Genomic DNA, 23,699 nt, shown 5'->3' on the forward strand with positions numbered 1-23,699 from the left:
ATCACTTTTTCATAAATGGATATGAATAAGAAGACATTTTCTTCGCTTAGACGCTACCATTCAAACTGGTTAAACACATTTTTTTCCAGACTTTTTTCAAATACTTAATTTAGATTAAATGCTTAGACAAAAATGACTGAAGCTGACAGAAGAAGCAGAAATAAAAGACTTGAAATAAATTCTTCAAATAGAGGAAAATCATGCTACAATTCCCTAGAAATATACCACATTTTCTTTATAGTACTAAAAGTCAAAAATATCTAGCAGACATTTATATATTTAAAAGTGAATGAAGGTTTGTTTGAAATGTAGTGATTGTTAAGAGAATGTTTAAGATTTTAATGGGGCTGTTGAGGATTTTGTTAAAAAATAACCAACAGTGCAGATCAAATCTCAGCCCTGCTCCATGAGGGTGTTTATTTGTAATACTTTCAAGATTTCTATTCACCAGTGTATAAGACTCACCTCTCTCAAAAACCTGAAAGGGGTATCTGTCTGTCTGCTATTTTCTTCTATGTTCTGTGTTTTATACACATCAGAAGATAAATTTTGGGAAAGGACAAATTAACTCCTTTTATAAATCTGTGCAGTGAGTTTTACTGTTAGATACACAGCTAATGTACTAATAGTACTTCTACAGAGCCTGAGTAGTCAGTGTTTGTGACTAGAGTGTTGAGGGATTTTGTGAGAGTGAATTGCATCCAGAAATCTTTCAGTTCTAATACTGTTAGATGAGTGAGTTTTTTTGGACATATTTATGATTTATTTATGATTGACATATTAGAAATATTATTTGTCCAATCTTCTAGGCAGGCCAAGGTCAAGACAAAACAAGCACCATCCAACTGTGTACTCCAAGAACTATTGGGTTATACAGAACGTTGTTGGGTGTTAGCCCTTGTGTATTACATTTGTACCATGGATAAATCTGTCCCACTGAAAATTAAATGACCAAGAAAACAAACTAAGATTTGTTCTTCCTGCTGTAAAGCTGATTGCAGTTTTCACTCAAAAGATAGATCTAAATACTTACTGAGGAAGTTTGGAAAATTAATTTGCAGAAGTTACATTATGCATTTGCACTCTTCAAACACACAAATATCAAATTATAACAAAAATTCAGGTGTATCCAAAATGCTCAGGTTCCAAGCAGATGAGTTTGCTTTGAGCAATTGCATTTTTAGAGTTGCTTTTCTAAAACTGCTTCTTTGGTTTCTTGGAAGTGGTTTTGATATTTGGCTACATATCAGCCATTCAACAATACTAGTCTCATGATAATGTCGTTAATGTTTTTAAACTAAACTAAAAGACATACTTGCCTCGAGGTAGATATGAATTATGCTTTTTGAGAAATAAAATCAACAAGTTATGTAAAATTTAATATGAAGTCCCTACGAGCTATTCAAGATTTAGGTCCATGAATGTCCTGTGTTTATATTACCAATGTGTTAACTACAGTATTTTTGTCTGTCTTTAAAAAATCAATAAAAAGATATATGTGCTATTTTCGATTCCTTTACTTTTTCTTCTTCTTCTTCTTCTTTTTTTTTTTTTAATTTACCTTTTAATTTTTTTTGTTCTTTTATTTTACAGTATTTAAAGCTTGCTTTTGTGGTTATACATGTGTCAGTTGACAGCTTCAACAGTTGACAAGAAAAGGCCAAACATTTTAGAGAATTTACTCAGAAAAATCTTTACAAGTAGGGAATGAGGAACTCCGGCCTGAACTATTCACTAAAAAAAATGCTGTGTTCCAGTAGGTGATTTAATAAAATGTTCAGTCTGCTTCACAACAATACAGATTGCTAATGGACACTTGCAATTTTGAGATGTTTGGAACACTTCCATCTTTACTCCAGATACAAACACTGACAAAATCCCAAAACCATTATCTGAGAGGATGGGAGTAGATTTTGTTTTTGTTTGAGCTTTTCCCAGACAAATTTAGCCTTAGCAAAAAGAAAATAAAAATAATAATAATAATAAAAAGATGACTGTCATATAAGAAGAGATTGCTTATACTCAGTTAAAGCTTCTCTCAGAGATACTAATATATATATTTTTTACTGTGCATATTGTTGTGCAAAACTACTATGCATTACAAGAAGAGTTCCTTCACCATTTTATTCTTTTGACCAGTGAACTAGCAGAGCCCCAGTGCTTCTTAGTACTATTACAGTACTATTACAGAATCTCATCCTCTCCCTAAAATTATGTGTAAGCTGGTAAAATACATATTTGAATTGTTATGTTTAATTGCACAGTATTAGAGTTCAGCTATAAAAGCACCATTTCAGACATAAATCAGTAGGAAGCATTTGCTTGTCTACAAGAGATCACAGAAGTCCTTTGTACTTCTGGAAGTATGCTGCTGTGATTTTGTGGAGATAGTGTACTCAGCACTGGACAAGAGTTTGGTACTGTCCAGAGACATGGTGGTCTTTTTTCATATAGGAGAATATCTGCAGATTGTATTAAATGAATATCAGGTATTAATTTGAGTCTTTTTTTTTTTTCTATAATCCAGATTTGCATTTCTAACAGAATGTTAGTTTTGGTTGGAAAATAAGCACTATACAGCATTTACCACAAAATGATATATAGATGGAATAGGAAATAGTTACATAACCTTTATGTAGAATCTTTGGGTAAATGCTGACTTTTTATCATACTGATTAGATTCAAAATATTTTATTAGCTTCCTGTTTTGGTTGCATGGTAATCATCATAGTGGTATTTGTGATCATAAGTAGAATAGATTTGGTTCAGAAGGGAGCATGGATGAGTGAATACAGCACTGGGATTCAAGAGGCATCGATTGTACTTTGCTTTTTGTAATCATTCTGTAAATGGACTGAAACAAGTTAAGGTCATCTCAATGCTTTAGTTTCCCTTTGTATAAAATTGAGATCCCAAAACTCCCTTTGCAAATGCATTGATGTCTAGAAGAAGAAAAATTAAGAACTATGTGGGATTTTATTGCTTTGTGGTGAATGAAAGGAGGTGATATTCATGATCATTCACACCAGACCTTGGGTAATTCCCTCTTTCCGTTTTCTAAATCAGATATTCTGTCAAACAAAGTTTTCTGGCATGATTTGGTTGGAAGTGTGCCAATAGAGAGAACAGAATTACTTGTAGATAAATTGGGATTTATCAGTGTAAACTTTCAAGTCTGCAGATCAGGTTTTCTTCTATTTGTTTTGCATCCTAAGCTGTGTCCAGACATCAGATGTGCTTTTTTTTTTTTTTTAAGTGTTGCTGTTTTGATTTAGTGGCATTTCATGTCTGCTTTTTTTTTCTCTCTCATATCTCTAGTAATTCTTTTTATATATGATGGAAGACGGTGAAGAAGTGGCACCTTTGAAATTCTTTTTTGATGGACACATTACAAAAACTTTACATTCTAATAATTCGTGTGCAGGAGATATTTTTCAAAGGAACTTGTAGAACTTACCACTTATTTCTCTTGAATTTTAGAGGGATTTGAAAGACTTACTCCCTCAGGCTCTTCTTTCCACTTCTGTATACCTCAAACATCAATCTTCTCATGCATAGCAATGATTTATTGGCAAAATCCCTCAGACAGATATTAAAAGGAAGCTTGCAGTTTTTGCTGCTCTTGGTCTTCCATTATTTTATGTGTTTTGTGACTTTCCCTGGTCCATAAGTGAACTGTTAGATAACTTGGAATTTGAAAATGGGATTTTAAGTCAGAGGATAGTTAGCAAACAACATATAAATTAGAAAATAAAGCAGAACTATGCAATGTCGTATGTTACAGAGAAATGGGCAAATTATTTATCATGAAGCAGTGTCTGTTTACAGATATGTTTACTCAACTATTATTATAGGTAGTAACAACTGATGTTAAAGAAATCCAAGCAAATTAATTTTCAATGTATGGTAGTATTAGTTTTGTTTAATATTTGTTTGAGTAACTATAATTTGAATTAGAAAAATAACAAAGTTGTGTTATGGAATATAAGGTCTCTTGATATAGCTAAAAACTGGGCTTGTGTGTTTTGTCAAGTGAGTTTACAAGTACCTCATTATATCATTCCTAAAGGATCCTCCTTTCACAGCACCTGTCACAGTTCTTAATTACAGCTGTTTTCTCCCCTACCCCTGTCATGATCTTTCAGATAACAGAATTTTCTTTCCTTTATTCCACATAAAGATCTTCTTAGCTTCTGTCTCTATCTTGGAAAAGACCCTCTGAGCTCCTGGGCTCGCAGAGAATAGAGTCATAGAATCATAGAATATCTCAAGTTGGATGGGAGCCACAAGGATCATCAAGTCCAACTCTTGGGTCCCAAAAGGACCACCCAAAAAATTCAGACCATGAGGAAAAGGAACTGAGATGGGCTATCACTTCTTGCTGTCTGCTCAGCACACAAGGGAGACAGCAAGAAGTGATGAGGACTGTTAAATTCCTTCCAGTCACTTCTGTCTGGAAATAACTTGAATATTTTATATTGGTAGAATTTTATTAGGACTTGTCCATTCAAAGATAGTGTACTCAAAGATGGGTTGCTTAAGTTGCATCATTTGCAGAGTAATTGTAATAGTACAGGCTGTTGTAATGTTTTGAAATCAGTCATGTTTTGAAATCATGGGCCCATTTTGCACCTGTCCAACAAAACTGAAGTTGCTCCAAGGTAACATTTGCTGGTACACAGAATGCAGTTTATTTCCAACAAAGTTTTTATGGTCTTTGATTTCCAATTTATGTGTTGTGCTGACAATAACAAACCACTAATCCATTTACAGTTTCAATTTAAAGTTAGTTAATGAACTTACATTATCAATATTTAATCAGCATCTTTTTTTTTTTTTTTTTTAGAAAAACAACAAAAAATAGCAGATGGAATATCTAGCGCTGTGTGACACAGGCATCTGGTCTAGGTCATCAGTTTTTTTTGCTTGCATACTTTTCTCCTTCCTTCCCAAGATTAGGCGTCAAAGCAGACAGTTCAGCAGACAGTGTGTGGGTCACTTGTTGTTCATCAGCTTTGCTCCTTATCTAAGTATTTTTGCTAATAAAATCTATACTTCTTTAGGTCCTTACTTTTCCAAAAATCTTCCTTATACCCATCAGCCTGCATATATTTTACAATTTATGGATAGGCTTGTTTTCTTCCTTCCAGTCTCAGCCCTTCTCCATGCTATTGAAATGCTGGATTATTCTCCTACAGGTGCATCTGCTACATGAGTAATGCCATCTTTCTGTGGATTTTTTCTTATTTCTTAATGTAAAAAACTAAGTTTATTGAAATTACCTTTGTCACGGATACTATATGTATGAGGTACAGAAATCTAAATACTGGAAGGGTTTGATATACAGACAACATTTAGCAGTTGTGAAGGACAATGTCATACTAATAGTACTTTGAGTTCCTGTTTATTATTCTCAGTATTATACAATTTCACTTGATAGTTGTTTTTCCCTGACATAATCTTACCAAAGGAATTTTGCAACCACAGCTTTTCTGTTTTGGTCCTCAAAAAGCAGATACATTTTTCATTGTGTCAAAAAGCATATCTTTATTCCATTACAGGAGTACACAATAGATGTTTTCTTCCGTCAGAGATGGAAGGATGAGAGATTAAAGTTTAAGGGCCCAATGAACATTCTTAGATTGAACAACTTAATGGCCAGCAAAATCTGGACCCCAGATACATTTTTTCACAATGGGAAGAAGTCAGTGGCTCATAATATGACAATGCCAAACAAGCTTCTACGAATCCAAGATGATGGAACTCTCTTGTACACCATGAGGTATGTCTTTTCTTCTGTTCTTTACTCATGCTATTTCTTGATATGACTTTTCCAGGTAACAATTAAATAAGATTCCAGGAAGACTTCCCTTTGTTCCATTTGTAGCCCAGCAGAAAAACACTAGGAAGATGTATGTTTCGTTTCCAATTCTGTTACAAGTCTGTTGGTTGATTTTGAGTAGATTAGTTTTCCTATGTGTTCCTCCATTTTCATACCTATATAGCATATTAAAAGATACTGACAACCTGCATTAAGTGCTTTGAGGCCTTCAGATGGGAATTACTGTGCAAGAGTTTACAAGCTCCATCTTAGAAGGATTAAACAAGCATATGACTTCTGCCTGTTACTACACACATTGTATGTAATGCCCATGTGAGCCATTAGACACCTTTATTACTGAGATCAGTGTCAACAAGAATGTTAAGAGGAAGTGAAAGGGGTTAATACAGCCTCAAATTCTTCCTTTTAAGAACTATATGGAAAATATACCCTACTTGCTAATAACTATGTATTTACATCTAAATACAATATTTTACTTATAGTTTTCATTTTTGCTTCCTGGCATGACTAGAAGCTAAGATGAACATTTAGCTGGTAACATATATATATAACATATTAAATTTGGTTGGAAAATAATTTATTTAAAAATTGTAAACATCATGTATGCGTAGGCATAAGCAGTGTTTTTATAAAAATTGATTCTGAATCAGAAAACTGATTTCTTCTTTGATTACTCATTTTGTAATAATGCTATCTATATGAGATTTTTGGAAATGTTTTATCCAAATTTCCAGAAACTTCTGACTTCATTTATTTCTTTTCCTTTTATTTAACAAATTGAATTGGTTGTGAAAGGAGACTTAAAATCCCTGGCCTAAGTAAGATATAAAATGTGGGCTGTAAAAAAAATGTATACTGATAAATCTTTTCCATGCAGCCATACTGGCATCCCTTAAGCCTGATTTACTGTACAGCTCCCAAGCCCTTGTAGTACTGAGTGTAGGTTGTAGGCTGCTAATCATATTGAATTATATGGTAGCTGGACAGGTTCAGAAAAGTGTGCTGGAAATAGAGAACCCTATTTATGGTATTGGGCTCAAGTCAATATTTCTAATTGTTTCTCTGTAAACTAAATGAAATTCTCTTCCTCCAAAAGGTTTTCTAATTATATACCATAAACAATAAAAAATACCGTTTGAAACTGTTTTTCAGCATGAAGAAGAAGAAGAGAAGGCTTCAGGGAGACCTCTTTGCAGCCTTTCAATACTTAAAGGGGGCTTATAAAAAAGATGGAGAGCAACTTTTTACGTGGGCAGATAATGATAGGACAAGGGGGAATGGTTTTAAACTAAAAGAGGGAAGATATAGATTAGATGTCAGGAGGAAATTCTTCACTCAGTGTGTGGTGACACATAGGAACAGGTTGCCCAGAGAAGCTGTGGATGCCTCATCCCAGGAGTTGTTCAAGGCCAGCTTGAATGGGGCTTAGTCTAGTGGGTGGCAGGGGGGGTGGAGTTAAGATGATCTTTATGATCCTTTCCAACACAAGCCATTCTATAATTCTATGATCTATGATTCTATGAAACTATTATGATTTTTTTTTTTAATAAAGTGGGTCAAGTCAATTAGAATTAACTAATTAGTTCATGACTTGTAAGTATGTTGTTTCTGAGGCTGTGAGATTCATGTGTAAACAGCCTTCATTGCATGGCTTTTAAGCAACCTTTTTTATCTCTTTCTATTTAAAACGGTATTGTGACTTCTTTCCTGTGCCTTCAGCTGTTTGCTGACTTTTTTTCTGTCTTTCTCCCCTTGATTTCAGAAGCTCTTTCTTGGGGAATGGGAAAATAGAAACATAGAATATTTTTGTGTGTAAGGATGGCAAAATATAGTGGGGAATACAATGACTGTGAACCACTGGAAGTACAGGAAAATGTAGCTGATACGTGAGGATGGATGAAGAGGAATGAAAAAGAGAAAATCTTCACCCAAAGGGGACTTACAGAATAGAAAGGAGAAAAAGAACTTTAATTAATTAATTAATTGAGTTACAAATAATGGGAAAGAAAAGTATGTCAAAACTCATTCAAACTTTTTCATTGTATTATTCCACATATTTTATACTGTGATACGGCTGGGAATTTTTCACCAAATGCACAAAAGTGAATGCATTGACAACATAGTCATGCCTATAAATAAACAAAAACAGTAATCAAAAGTAACAGAGACAATGAATGGCAACACTGTTTTGAAAAAAAAAAAAAAAACAAAAAAAATGCTTTTTTCTACACCTTCCATTCAAACTCTAAAAAATATCAGAATACTATGGAGCACAGTCCTTTGACAAATTAACTGCATTTTATGTGCTTTTGTAATGAGCTTTTGAAAGCCATATAATCACACATGTACCTCAGAATATTATGAGAAGAAAATGACTGTTTTTAACCACCTGCAGTTACATAATTTATATTTTCATTTAAATGGCTGTTCCTCATAGTTTTGAGGTCAGCTGTTTTAGTTTTCTGATGTGATAAGTCAATGCCTTCCAAAGGAATACATAAAAGGGAGGAAGCAAGAACTGATTTAAATTTTAATTACTTTAATATAACATTTCGGTTTCATCTCCTAAATCAGCATTAACTGTTCATTTCTGTGGAATCGATTTTCTTGTCCTGCTGACTTAAGTGCATAGTGCTCTTTTGCCTTTTAGGCTTACAGTCCAAGCTGAATGTCCAATGCACTTGGAGGACTTCCCTATGGATGCTCATTCATGCCCATTGAAATTTGGCAGCTGTGAGTATATAACCAGAAGTATAGTCTTTGGTTTCTAACATTACTCAAGCATCACTTTATTTCAAAAAGTAGTTACAAGAGAGGTTTAAAGCACAAGACTACTTTTTTTTTTTTTTTTTTTTTTTTTTTTTAATTGTAACCTGACATATGGAAATCAATTTTCTCCATTGAGTGTTTTGCCTTGTCATGTATTTTAAAGCTGTCTGGGCACCATTTAACAATAAGTGCTATGCATCTGTTTTATCACTGCGTTGATCTGCTTTTATTCCAGAATGCAAACCATACTGATGAGTACAGACCTGGGTGCACACAGCCTGTGTATAATGTACATATTGTATTAATGAAGAGCACAGTAAAGGCTTTGAAAAAAGTTTGTTTTCATTTTATTGAAGCCTATTTTCTCTTTATTTTTAATGATATTTATTTTTACATTCTTAGTCAATGAAGGCAACAAATGGCTTCTTGTGATAAAAAATTGCTCTTAGCAGATCAGCATGTTAGATAGGTTAGATAGAACTTTGATCTCACTGGTATTATTTTCAAAGCAGTATAACCTCATTCACCTATATAGCAGTCTCTTTTTCTTCCTTGTGAATTAGAATTTCATTATATATGTATTTCTTGGATTTCATACGTTGAAGACTTTTCTATTTTTTTCTTTGGCGGTAGCCTACATTCTCTGCTGTGCCCTGGAAATGGCATGGTGTGTTGTTGTTGTTGTTCGTTTTTTAGGAAACTAGCTAATACCAACAAATTCTGTCTGTTTAATTGTAATACCAATAATTTCTGTCTGTTTTATTAACTGTAGCCAGCACAGGTTGCAAAAGAGATGATGGGCTGCCAGTAACATAATTCACCATATGAACACTGTCAGAGAACTGTGCACAGTCTTTCCATAACCCAAATGTATCCCCTTTCCCCAGAGGTTGGAGGGGTTGGTGGTGAAAATAGGAGCAAATTAAACCAAGTCTGTATTTCTGATTATGCTGCCACACTAAAGGGAATTCTTAGCTGTAGAGATAAAATATGGTTAGAATTAATGATATTTTTGTCATGAAACCTTTTTTCCCCTAAATATTATATTAAATTTATGTTACATAATGAAACATAGCTACATAACACCAGAGATCTTAGCCCAAACCAGCTACTGACTAATAATGTTTATATATATATATATATATATATATATGTGCACAGCAAGATATGCTTGATTTATAAGGTATGGGGGAGAAAAAGACTCATATGTAGCCTCAAAAAAACTTAGAAAAAACAAAAACAAACCCACAAACATAATAATGAAACTGATACTCAGGCCAAGCAGAGACTTCATAGCATGACTTGATCTTCATTTCTACGTTGGAAACCCTTCTGATGAGGTATACTGGACTTCTTGTGACTGTTTTTTTCCCCCCCTTTTTTTTTTTGGTTACTAATTTGTTCTTTGTTTTCTGCCCATGGTTTCTGCATTTCTGTCAAACAGTAGAATTCAAACTGTGAGCAATGTGATGTTAGAAAAGCTGTCTTTCTTTTCTCAGTGAAGTCACCTGTGCTCCAGCCAGTTGGCACACAAAAAAGACTTATTTCTGTTCATTTTGAATAGCTTCTCACTCATTTCTATTTCTTTATCTAGAATTTATTTCTAGGCTACTATACATTTTTCAGCTTTTATTCTGGGATAGAATTTGAATGATAAATAGTCTTGAAAATAAGCCAGAATCCTGAGGATTTTGGTTTAGCTGAGGCAAGTCTGCCAGTGGTAGATATTTATCACAGCTCTCCACATTCTGCTAATCTTACTTTGCTAGGAGGATCATCAGCCTGCAAGATTGTCTCAGTTTCTTTGTCATACTCAAGAGAAGAGCCAAGCTGAATGCACTGGAGAAGCTGTAGTTTAATAAATTGCCTTTCTTCATCCTCATCAAAAAGTCTAACTAACAGTGGAGAGGATAAGGGGTAAATTGGCAATTGGCAAAAGTACTGATTTTCATTAAAGTAGAGGTCTTCTTGTGGGAATCTGAATAGTTTGAAGCGAAGTGTTAAAAATTTCTGCAAGCTACCACTCTGCTATATTTTTTTAGTCATACAATTTATGGCTAGCTGCATGAAGAAGCTTCTTTCAGGGCCTCCAGAGATTTCTCAAGTGAAAATGCTTGCAGCCCAGCAGAAATGTTGCTTTTCTTTTTCACTTCAGTACAGATATGGATAAGATTTAAAATGTACTTGTCTCAGCTAATCAAAATGAACACACAATTTCTTCCATCAGTGGTTTACCTTCTTCCTTCATACTGCATTTAGTTAGTAGGGTATTAGACTGGAAAAACTTGCAGGACATGTTCAGGTTTTTTTTTTTTTCTTTTTTACTTTCTGGAGAGGCATTAGTGCTTTCTAAAATTCGGTGTTGATTTGCTTCCATTTTAGTTTATTTTGACATACCTTAAGCTAAATATATGTCTTCTCATGAATGCAATGACAGAGTATTGAAGCAGCCTGCTTACTGTCAGTATGTCCCACAAATAGATGTAATGATAGGGAGTGAAATTTAAGAGGATACACAGACCAATGCACAGAGCTCCTAAAATCTTTTAAGGGCATTGTCAGAGGACCTTGCCATATTTAGGTATGAATTTCAGTTAGCAGTAAAATGTGTGTATATATATATATATATATAATATATATTTTTACCATATTATATTATATTATATTATTTATCATATTTACAATATAATATAATTTTTTTTTTAGCTTTTTAGGTTTGGGGATTTATTTTTGAAAGGTAACTAAGTAGTTTTTCTAATTTGATGAATTTTGATGGAAGCTGTTTGGTTTAAATTACTGACAAAATATTATATCTTATTTCCCACAGATGCATACACAACTTCAGAAGTGACATATATTTGGACTTACAATGCTTCAGATTCAGTACAGGTGGCACCAGATGGTTCAAGATTGAATCAGTATGATCTTTTAGGCCAAACAATTGGAAAAGAGACAGTTAAATCCAGTACAGGTTAGTAAAAAAATATTTGAGGAAAAAAGCACTCACTTGGCTAAATAGAACATAGGCATTGCTGATGGTGGTAGAAGGCTACTCAAAAAAAAAAAAACAACTTACAAAATGTGAGATATCAGCCAGAGCTTATTAATGTATGGTACATAGAGCTCATAGCAGCACATCACTTCTTCTGATTCTCTGTAAGTTAATAAGTAGTAAATGATATTAGAAGCAAACTCCCCAGTGATTTTTTTATACTAAATGGAGCTCAGTCTTGAATCCTAATGTTTTTAATGCAAGCTTTGGATAATTGTTTAATTTCAGATGGTAAATGACAATTTTAGTCTAGTAGATGGTAAAATATGCTGGTTTCAACCATTTTTTTTCCTTTCATCATTCTTTTAGTATTAAACACTGGATTATTCTACCTGGTTTTAAACTGTGTTCCTACATGTGCCAGGCTGTGATGGACCTCCATGATTGTCTTCTGATTGTAGACTTAGTGTGTTCTTAGCGTGCCTACCATCCTCAGAGGGTGGTGAGGCACTGGAACAGGTTGCCCAGAGAAGTTGTGGATGCCCCATCCCTGAAGATGTTCAAGCCCAGGTTGGATGGGGCCCTGAACAATTTAATCTAGCACGTGCCATCCCTGCCCATGGCAAAAAGATTGGAACTAGATGATCTTTAAGGTCCCTTCCAATCTAAACTATTCTGTGGCTCTATGATTCTTTGTGTGAATGCAGAGGGTTGCTTTTGTGCAGAAGCCTGCAGGACTGAAGTTCTCCTCAGGGCATACAGCAGTTCCCGTGAGTCCTTGAACACTGATCTTTACTGGATATCAGTGGGAGTAAGATGTAGTTGTACCCAAAGTTAAAAACATTTTTATATATCGTACTACAAAGTAAATTTTGTGCAATTTAAGTCCAGTGCATTTGGTTCACATAAATATAACAAACTTTTTACCAGAGACGCGGACTTTCTTAGGATGATAACCCTTTTTTTCATTGTATTTGTTTGTTTGTGGCACCTTAGGTGAATATACAGTAATGACGGCTCATTTTCACTTGAAGAGAAAAATTGGTTATTTTGTCATTCAGACTTACCTCCCCTGTATCATGACTGTCATTCTTTCCCAAGTGTCATTCTGGCTTAACAGAGAATCTGTACCTGCCAGGACAGTCTTTGGTGAGTATACCAAGTAGCATGTGTTGTTTGCAACAGCTAAAGCTGTTAGAAACCATTTCAGAAGTCTGCTTGGTAAAGGCCTTTTTTGTTCAAGTTTATTTGTAGAATGTGATGCTATTTCTAGTTCAAACAGGTTTCAACAGCAGCTTACAGAACTACAGAGAATCCTGAAGCTTTTTGAAATTAGAACATGTGAAAACTGTCCTTATATCCTTGACTCTTTTAAACAGAAAAAAAAAAAATCACAGGATGGAAGATGATGATAATGTTTCCATTTAAAAATTAAATTCCAATGTTTTCTGAAATGTCTTTCTTACGCTGTTATCACATTACCCAAGTATTTTGGTTAAGAACATAATATATAGTCAATAATAATAGTTAAGAACATTTCTAAATAAGTTTGCAAATTAAACAAATTAAAGACTTGAATTATTTGAATGTGTTAAACTTTGCAAACTGCAGTTCTTTAAAAGAAACTGTTTTCTGGGGGTCTGGGCGAATCTTTCTCACTTATTAAATTGGAATGTACTGTAAAGTAGTGAACAGCTTCAGCAGTGCAGGATGATGGTTCTTGTCTTACATGAACGTTTTGTTCTCTTTTTTATTAAAGCAAAACAATATCTTACATGTGTACAACTTAGAGCTATTTTAATTTGTTTGATTTTAAAGGAAAAGAGACTAGCACAACAAAAAATAAATTAATGTCTGTATGGAATCAGCCATCAAAAATGCTGCATAAGATCATATTGTTAGTCATCAGTAAACACCATGCACTCTTCAAAAAATAGGCCAAACTTAAATGCGTATTAAGTGATGCACAACAAAGCACTCAAAGTCTCTCCTGGTGGAGAAAATGCCACACAAAGTATCATCAAAATTGCAGGTTTGAATGTGAGCCTTACTGAAGTCAGATGAAATGGGTCAGTGGTTTTAGTGGAACCAGAATTCTATGTTTTCCTAGGCATTTTAAAGGCAGATACAATATTTTTTCTTTCTTCAAATTCTTCCATCAATTTGTCCATTTCTGCTTATCAAAATGCATCTCTAAATGCATTTTTCCTGCACCTTCTTGTTTGCTAGGCTTGCAAGTATACTGTCAAATCCTACTATTATCTCCGTCCTTGCCCTTTTCTGTACCCCGTCCTATATGCTTAGGACACTGTAGCTGGTTTGTCCAAAAAATCTGCCACCTTCTCTTCCAACAATTAACTGTTACTTTATCACCAATAACAAGGCACTAGGATAATTTTCCTGGAATGTTATGTCCTTCCTGCATACCTCTTTCTTGTTCTTCATTTATTTTTTATTTAATTTATGTTCCGGGGAAAGAAGTAATATTTGCATAGCAGCCTGCTGCTTTACTCTGCTGGGGCTTTAGCATAATCTAGATAATGAACAGTATTTATTAGTGAATAATGTGATATGTGATCATTTTTCCTGTGTGAGGATGTCTTGAAGAAAGTGGGTAAGGTGGCTGCAAGAACAGAACCACACCGTCCAGTAACATAAAATCTGAATTACATTTACTAAGGACAATGGGTATAGGGAGCAAATAGCAATTTATATTCTAGTATTTTCTTACTGCCACGCACACATGCACCTCAGGCACCAGTCAGGGCTTCATCCCCTCCAGGCCAGCTTGGCCCGGCACCATGAACCCAGGACACTTGCTGTGAGTTTCTGATGTGTCTGGGCTCTGCCTGATGGAGCAGCCTAGACCCTTTATGCAGAAGTTGCACCACATGCTTAGCCTTCTGCACAGGGTTGGATGTTGCCACAGGAGCTGTTTTCTAAAAATTTTTTTACACTCTAGATGAGATTGTCAGCATAAGCTGGCGATGGTTGCTCTAATCATGTAGCCCAAGGCAAATCTCCCAATCTTTCTCCATAGATACTGGCAGCAGTTGTCACTGGGATTTCTATTACCCTCTTGTCTCATGCCTAAATATGTTATAACAATGTGAGGTTATCCACATTTTTATAACAAAGTTCATCTATTGCTTCTTAGAGTCTTCTGGCTTTTATTGAATTAATCTTGACAGAGCTGCACAGGTGTACTCACTGTTTCCTTTGTTTGGGTGGTGCTTTCAGGTAGACTCTACCTAGTGATACAGGAAACCCATATCATAGCTAAGGTAATAAAATAAACTACTTCCAGCATGAAATATAATCACTTGCAAGACAGCTTGTATTGATTATACTGTGGTGGTTTTACCCCACCGGGCTGATGAACTCCACCATAGCCACTCTCACTTCCCCTCCTCAAAGGAAAAGGGGGAGAAAATATGATGGAAAGGGCTCAAGGGTTGAGATAAGGACAGGGAGATCACTCACCAATTATTGTCATGGGCAAAACAAACACAGTGTACAGAGATTAATATAATTTGTTGCCTATCATGAGCAGACTAGCACAAAGAGAAACTAAAAGCAAACTGAAAATACCTTCCTCCCTATCAACCCTCTTCTATCTCCTCCCCCCAAGTGGCACAGGGGAATGCGGAATGATGAAGGGGGACTGCAGTCCCTAACGCTTTGTCTCTGCTGCTCCTTCACAGTCACTCTCTTCCCCTGCTCCATGTGGGGTCCCTCCCACAGGATGCCATCCTTCCTGAACTGATCCTGTGTGGGCTGCCCACAGGCAGCAGCTCTTCAAGAACTGCTCCAGATATGGGTCTGTACCATGGGGTCCATCCATCAGGAGCAAACTGCTCCAGCACAGGTCCCCCGTGGGTGGCAGCTCCCCCCAGACCCCCTGCTCCTGCGTGGGCTCCTCTCCACGGGCTGCAGCTCCAGCCCGGGGCCTGCTCCTGCAGGGGCTCTCCATGGGCTGCAGCCTCCTCTAGGCCACATCCACCTGCTCCACTGGGGGCTCCTCCACGGGCTGCAGCATGGAGATCTGCTCCATGTGGGACCCGTGGGCTGCAGGGGGACAGCCTGCTCCACCAGGGGCCTCTCTTCAAGCTGCAGGGGAACTTCTGCTCCATGCCTGGTGCACCTCCTTCTGTGCTGACCTTGATGTCTGCAGGGCTGTTTCTCTGACATTTTCTCATTCCTTGCTCTCCCAGCTGCTGTTGCACAGCAGTTTTTTTCCTTTTCTTCAATCTGGTCTCCCAGAGGCCCAAACAGTGTCGTTCCCTGGCTCAGCTCTGGCCAGCAGTGGGTCCCTTTTGGAGCTGGCTCCGATCTGACCTGGAGCAGCTGCTGGGCTCTGCTCACAGAGGCAGCCCCTGCAGGCCTCCTGCTACTAAACCCTTGTCACGTAAACTGAATCTACATACTTATCTTTTATATGGAGTGGTCACTTGCTAGATACCTATCTCTGCATTGTTTCGTAAATATAACAATATTAAAAATAGGATTAAGTAGAAAGCATTAGTTTTGATAAAGTGTTTTTCAGAATTGGTGAGATTTATTTCAAGTATCTTCTTAAGAGTTACCAAGTCCTGGAAAGGATTAACTGCTTGAGTACTGTTCTTTCAAAGAAACATAACTCCCAGTTATTCAAAGCACTGCTTAGCATTTGGTATTTCATGTTTGCAAGAAGTTTCTTTTTCTTTCTCTTTTCTATTCTCTTGCAATGTACTTTCAAGTTGTAGGTTAACATTAAGGGCTTGGTATAATGAGGCTTCTTTTATTGTTGAGGTCCTTAATCCCTTTCCTTTATGGCATCTATTTAATATTGTTGACCTAAGCTATCCCAAATGAATTATATCCTAATGTTATGTTGTTTCAACTTTGCTTTAAATTATTGGAAGAAGAAAATTTTATCACTGTTAATTAAATAAGTGTTGAATGTGTTTTCTGTAGCAGATAAATTTGAAAAGTATTTGACTGCCTTTTTAACAGAAGGGAATAAGCCTGGTTCATAATACCTTAATTTAGTGCAAGATTATGATCCGTTTCATTTAGTAATATTTTTATTGTTACGCATGTAGTATCAACAATATTAGCAAACCTAATCTTATGCAGGTTATTGAATTCTCACTTCCTTTTTAATGAGTCATTACATTTAGAAGCATCACATGTATTTGAATAGCAACATTAGATGCAGGTGACAAAAATCAGAAATTAGTTTTCTTAGTTCCACATTTATCTATGTGTTTTAAATCACACACAGTACGACTGAGAATGTTAGAACAGATGCAATTAGATTTATATTTCTTGATCTCTGAGTGGGCAAGAACAAATATAATAGTTGTATTATTTTTTTAGTACATTGTCCAAGATACAGAATTTTAAATTAAGAACTCTATGATCAGTTTATTCTTATGCTCCATTCATTTCCCTGTGCTTTTTTTGTTCTTGATTTATCTTTTCTAAACCTCGATGTATATTTTGAAACAAAAAGCCATTTAGACCTTAAATAGGCAGTTTTTAATTTATTTTTAATTCTGCATGTACAGAAGTGGGATCCTAAGATGAATTCAGAGTTCTTCTCTGGTTGTTTATATATGGGAATTGAATGAGGTAGACCCTAAGTTTTGAACAATTCTGTATGTACAAAGTTTCTTTTTCCTATTTTGTTGGAAAAAAATAAATCTCATCTGTCTTTATTTATTTCTTTCATAGGCTGCACTTCCTTTTGTGCCCTTAGAGTTATCCCACAATTCTGAACCTGCATGCTATAATTTCTTAATTATGGATTTTTGTTAACTGTAAACATAATATTCTAGTGGTACGCAGTGGGCAAGCACACCTGCTAAACTGTACCACTTGGTTAGAGGCTGAGCTGGCTGCCAACAAACTAATGTCTTCCCAGCTCATTGCTGTGCCAAAACTCTAGCCCATGTGCCAATGACAGTGTAGTCACATGAGAGCAGTATGGAAGCTGGGGTACATAGCACTTGCCATTCAGCTTTGGGAATTGGCTTGGCCTGTTGGAGATCTCTGTTCCATTGCTCAGTATTGATACAGTGAAATAACATGTGCACCAGCTTTACTATATGTGTATACATAGCTTAACCCACTGGCTGAATTCAACTTCTCTGTAAATAGATAATGCTGTGATTCTTGTCCTTTCATGCTATTTAAAAAGGCTTCTGGCCTTTTGAGTTGTTCCTGTAGTAGGAAGGGTAGACAGGGCACTTGAGCTATTTTCTGCAATCTTTCTCTTGATGGTCATTCAGATTTGCCAGCCTGTGTCTAGGCAGAATCAACATACACTCTGTTTGTATTGTATTCTGAAGTAGTATATATATATACATTTACACAGTATGGTGTGTAGCCAAATGACATAATGCTTTAAAATTACACTACCTCCAGAGGTTATCTACTTTTGTTTAGGCCTTTGGACTGTTACACTTGGAGTAGTAAGATTAAGCAGTAATCTGTGTTTCTGTAAAAGGACAAGAGTCTTTACTTTCTTCTATATTCATGTTTATTAATCTATTCAGTTTTTGTACCAGATTGAGTGATTTAATTACCTATCAACATTTACAATTACTGTTAAAAAAATGGAATAGTAGAACAATGGAATTATCTCCTTAATAAAAAATAATTCATTTCTTAATCCTTCTGTGGTATGTTCTTCAACAGTTGTGTATATCTTTGCAAAGTGTTGTGATGAAAAGATAAAAGTTGTGGAAAGAGCAGCATATTATAGAACTATATATACGACTATAGGATTTAATACAATTTGTTTGCAAAGCTGAAGTATTTCTTTTGTTACAGAAATGTCCTTTGGTAATTTGTTAGTTAGGCCTATTGCCTTCATTTTCAAAGATGTCCGCATTCAAACACAATAAGGTTAGGATGTGATTTAGACTACTAAATCTGTTAAAATTAGAAAAATCAGTTGATACACAGGACATAACATTAGGATATGAAAGAACTTGTCCCTCTGAAGGAATAGCCTGACTTTCGTCATGGGCATAAACCTAGTCACCACGACAGACTTTAACTTCAGTATGCATGTGCCAGCTCCCTTAATTCCATTATATGTTTTTAGTTACGTTTTCAGTTTTTCAGTTTCACTCTTCAGCTGTTGTGTGGCTGTGCTCTGTACTGTTGAGTACGAGACATTGCTGAAAGGTGTCTGCCTACCTTTAAACACATCTTGAATGGTATCCACGTATCCTGGCATCAAAATATGGCAGAGATGGTATTTTTCATATATGTAAATTTAGTGCCAGTGAAAGGTGTTGAATTTTACAGCCCAGTAGATGGATATCATCTCTTCAGTGAGAAGCTGAAGTTTCAAAAGCTGTACCATAAATCCTAGGCAATCAAATAGTTCTAATCTCATCCTGAATGGATAAACCCATAGTGCTAGAAGATATTAATCTTTTACAGGCATACACATTGTTGAGAAGAAAAGTTGTAATCATGTTGTGGTATATTTACCGTCAGGTATAAAATGCTTGGTCCTCTTCAGGGAAATGAAATATTATCAAAAGGATCTATTAAAGGTTTCTTTTCTGGATACTTTTTAAAGACAAACTGATGACTGCTTGTTGCTGCTTACAACATAATGTTGTCCTTGTCTTTCTGACACCCATTCAGTGCCACATCTGCTGGATGCTGAGCTGTAGAAGATAGTTCTTGACCTGTATGTAAACTGTGGTGTTTCTTCACCATAGTGAGATAACATACAGTCTTTACATAAACTGTGAAATTATTTAGGCTGTTCAGAGTAGTATATGATTTAAGGTAGAAGACTGTTTTCCTCTAATATTCTGACTACCGCTTATTGTAAGAGGACAATTTATTTACTGATTTATTACGATTTTAGTTCATTGGTGTTATGAATTAGATAATGTAGTGGGGATTTTTTTTTTTAATCTGGTCAGTGTATGGGTTTTGTGGGGTTTTAAATTAATCTCTGTGAAATAAATGGATTTTATTTTACAACAAGTTGACCATATTCCTCTATATTAATAATTTTTCAGTCTTCTCAGGTTAAGCTGTCACAATGAGGCAAGTTTTTTCCATTCAGTTCTTTTTCTTAAAGATGACTTGACAATATTGCTTTTTGAAATTAGCTATAGTATGCAAAATAATCTGTCTTTTGAAAAAAATAACGGGAAATGCAAAAATGCTGGAGATTCCTAAGATGACAGGCATCACAGACTAAATTTTCTGTCCATTTTTTTCTGCTCAGTTGAGGTTAAATTAATGCAATAGCTTGACCATCATTGAATTTATAGAATGAAGGAATACATGAAAGATACATTGGCAACTGTCTGACAATGTGCTGTTTGATTAGCATTTGAGTGACAAAGTAGCATGGCTTGCTAAAATTTTTAGAGAAACTGTCAACTGGTAGCAAGACACAAGATGTAAATTCATGGTGTTTTAATTGAGACTAGAAAAGGTGAGCAGTTAATCTTAAATTAAGTTTCTAAAGAAGCCAATGGAACATGAAGAAGCTTAGTTTATTCTAAAAGGCAGGACTTAGAACAGTACCTTAGCAACTGTATATATATATATGGATAAGGTCACCTTATCTCTGAGAAACAATCACTTCACTGATACTTCTGTGTAATTAAATTGATTTATGAGTGTCTCAGTACCTGTGTTAAAATTTGCATGTGATAATTTTAAATGTAAGATAGACTGCATTTTCCTCTGAGGTATGGGAAATAATTAAGCCATATATTATGTAAGTGTAAGAAGATGATAAGTTTTTCAGAAATACTTTGTCTACACGTTTTCATACAATACAATGTTATAGCTGCTTCCTTGTTATTGTATAGGTTTTTAGATCATAACAATGTAACAGCTGATTCCAGATCAAATCTTCTTCTTTCATATATGGAGGCTGAAAAATAGCAATTAGTGAATTATGTTTGCTTAGGCGTGTGGACACTGCATAAATCAGTAGGATGCTTCTGTGCCTTGTTTTCCATTTGGAAGCATGGCCTTTGGAAACATTTCACCATTTCAGCACTGAGGCTGAGTCCACTTAGGTTTGCTCCGTCATCCTGTGTACCGCAGGATGATTCTTTATAGAAGGAATGGAAATTGCAAAGTCTGAAGAGGACTGAGTAGGTGTAATTGCCAGTTCTTTTCCATTTCCCACAGTGGTTAAAAATGCTTCTCTTGTAGTAGAAAAAAAAAAAAAAAGAGCTAGGTTGATCATGCAGAACCTAGGTAACAGATTGCTAACAGTGGAGGATCTGATTTAGAGAGAGCAACTTTTCTCTGTCTTGGGAATCCTATTACAACAATTTTATGAGTTTGTACTCGCTGAAGCTATGATCTGCTGCTACTAATATTTCTGCTGTAGAAGCTCCTTTGCCTGTCAATGAAATGTAGGTTTGCTGATCTATGATAAGTATATCACTTTGTATTGCTTTTCATTCTGGAGACATATTTAGCAGGTGCCACAAAAAGAATAGTTTAGTTTATCTAAGTGTGATTGAGCCAGGGATGTAAGAACTGATTTGCTTAAGGAATGGAGATTGCATGTCTATCTGTGGGTTTCTACTTGCTAAAACTGATTCAGAAAAATATTCTCTTTCTTTCTTCCTTTTTTTTTTTTTGTATTATAATTTCTGGCTTCTTAGTTTTCATTAAGCACTGTAAAATGCTTTTAATAACTGCCACAGTAAAGAACAGTCTTCTTGGATTATCAAGTCTTATTTTCTGACAGTTCATATACATGTGATGTATGTATTATATAATAATCTGACCATTTCAAATCAATATAATAATCTAGAAAAAAATCCATGTTACCTGAATGAAAAGTAAACCTGTTTACATTTTCAAGTAGGTTGCTGGATGGTTAGTGAGAAAGGTACTGGCAGAAAAAAAGAAAAAAAGAAATCATTATTTTTAATAAAAAATGGTCAAGTTGTGTGATACTGTCAGGAAAAATGTCAGACGTGTAGCCACTGCAATGAAGCCAGAAGCCAGCCACCAAAGATGTGTGGTAGGCAGCTGTCTTCAACCTTTCTTAAGTAAGAATCTATACCTGTATGGTTAGGATGTAGTGGAAAGACAACATTTCATTAAAGAATTGTTAATTTTCTCCCTTACATATCCTGATAGCCAATAAATAAATAAATAAATAAATAAATGAGTGTTTATGTGTAAATAAAAAGATCTGTGAATAAAATCTTCAGATGATTAAAAAAGTGTCTTTTAGACAATGAAGTTGAACTAAAATACTTCAAAGGAAACTCCAGATGCAGCCTTTAATAAGTCACCACATTAGACAGGCAATATTTTCCATTTTGTTTCAAAAACATACCATCATAATTTCTGCTTTGCATTTTGTTAACATTCAAAATCCAAGTAAAATTGTTGATGTTCTGTTTTTTTTTTATCCCCCTACAGGAGTAACAACTGTGTTGACAATGACAACACTGAGCATCAGTGCTCGAAATTCACTCCCCAAAGTAGCATATGCAACAGCTATGGATTGGTTTATCGCTGTTTGTTATGCATTTGTATTCTCTGCATTAATTGAATTTGCAACTGTAAATTATTTCACAAAACGAGGATGGGCCTGGGATGGAAAAAGTGTAGTGAATGATAAGGTAAGTCCTAAGGAAACAGTCTGATTTCCAATCAGCTATAATAAACTGTTTTGATAAAATTGGCTATTAATAAAAAATAGATGATGTTTTAAATCAGAAGATCCTTCTAGTCCTCTTAACTGAGAACACTTTAAAGATCTTGTAATTCTGTTGTAAGGAGTTAGAAACAAAACAGAGTAAGACTGATACTTTTCCAGTTATTCTTACAAACACAGTAACAGACCTTTAATCATATAACTTCAGCAGGGCTTTTGATGGACAGTGTCCATGTGTTTAGAACATTCTTATGTTACCTATACCTTCTTTTTGGATAAACTGCAAGCATGTTTCTTCATATTTGAATTGATCATTATGGTATTCCTGGCACTTATTTCAACATACTCACTTGTTTATTTCACATTTGAAATGTTGTTTTATTAAGTCTGATACAACAAATACACATTAAATACTTAACTTCATGCTGTTTCCAATAGAAAAAAGAAAAAGCATCTGTCATTAAGAAAAACAATGCCTATGCAGTAGCTGTTGCCAACTATGCTCCAAATATTACCAAGGACTCAGTGCTGCCGACCATCTCCAAGAGTGCTACAACTGCAGAACCCAACAAGGCAAAACCAGAAGCGAAGCCACAGGAAGCGAAGAAGACATTCAACAGTGTTAGCAAAATTGACAGAATGTCTAGAATAGTGTTTCCTGTCTTATTTGGTACTTTTAATTTAGTGTATTGGGCTACATATTTAAACAGGGAGCCTGTCTTACTTGGCTTTGCGCCATCAACCTAAAAGCTGAATTGCACTGAGGACTTAAAACATCATTCTAATCAGATAGGTTGTTTGCTATGTACAGTACGACTAATAACTGCTAATCTGTGAACCATTATGTACAGAGTGTATATAGATGTCTTATCTGTGTATCTCCAAAGGAGGGACACAGTGTTAATTCATGGGTCTGTAAACAGATACCACCCATGGCAAATATAGCCAGCTCTTTAAAAGTTATACCCAGGGGAGTTCTGTTAAACTAGGATTCAAATATACAGAATTATATTCTCTCCATACAGTGAAATGAAGATATGATCCTACTTAATTATTTAGGAACAGTATTTTTTTAATTTAAAGTTAAGATATTTTTCTATAAAGTAACTAATTCTACTTTAATGAAAGAAACTGTCATTTAGAAAAGTGATTTTTTTAAAAAGGGTGTAATTGTTTCATACAATAGCGGTACCCATGTACATAAGAGTACGGAGGTCATACAGTTCTATTGTTCACAATCATTCTGGATACTAGTTAGGCTGAAGAGGTAGTAAAGGCTACTACTATATGGCAAAAGCCACAAGTTTCTTACTTCTGTCCTGTTTGAAGTTGTTAATAAACTATTCCAATTGATTTCAGGGAAAAGTAGGTGTTAATCAAATTTCTAATATCAGGCAACTTCCACTTATATTCTTTTCACCGTTTTCTTT

General features: G+C 35.2%; 1 protein-coding gene across 5 annotated transcripts in view; it reads left to right on the plus strand.

Moving 5' to 3' along the window:
• GABRA2 (gamma-aminobutyric acid type A receptor subunit alpha2) overlaps nucleotides 1-23,566 on the plus strand; it is a 56,484-nt gene extending 32,918 nt beyond the window's left edge. For 4 of the 5 annotated variants that reach the window (XM_040556019.1, XM_040556022.1, XM_040556021.1 and 1 more), the window contains exons 5-10: nucleotides 5,562-5,782; nucleotides 8,493-8,575; nucleotides 11,439-11,582; nucleotides 12,600-12,752; nucleotides 22,032-22,234; nucleotides 22,708-23,566. In XM_040556019.1, the coding sequence (XP_040411953.1) occupies nucleotides 5,562-5,782; nucleotides 8,493-8,575; nucleotides 11,439-11,582; nucleotides 12,600-12,752; nucleotides 22,032-22,234; nucleotides 22,708-23,016 (1,113 nt within the window). In that variant the 3' untranslated portion in view covers nucleotides 23,017-23,566. Of the gene's footprint in view, nucleotides 1-5,561; nucleotides 5,783-8,492; nucleotides 8,576-11,438; nucleotides 11,583-12,599; nucleotides 12,753-22,031; nucleotides 22,239-22,707 lie in introns of all 5 variants that reach the window. The other variant, XM_040556023.1, reaches the window with a different exon arrangement.
• Nucleotides 23,567-23,699: the final 133 nt, after the last annotated feature.

Source organism: Cygnus olor, chromosome 4, assembly GCF_009769625.2.
Source record: "Cygnus olor isolate bCygOlo1 chromosome 4, bCygOlo1.pri.v2, whole genome shotgun sequence".
NCBI lineage: Eukaryota > Metazoa > Chordata > Aves > Anseriformes > Anatidae > Cygnus > Cygnus olor.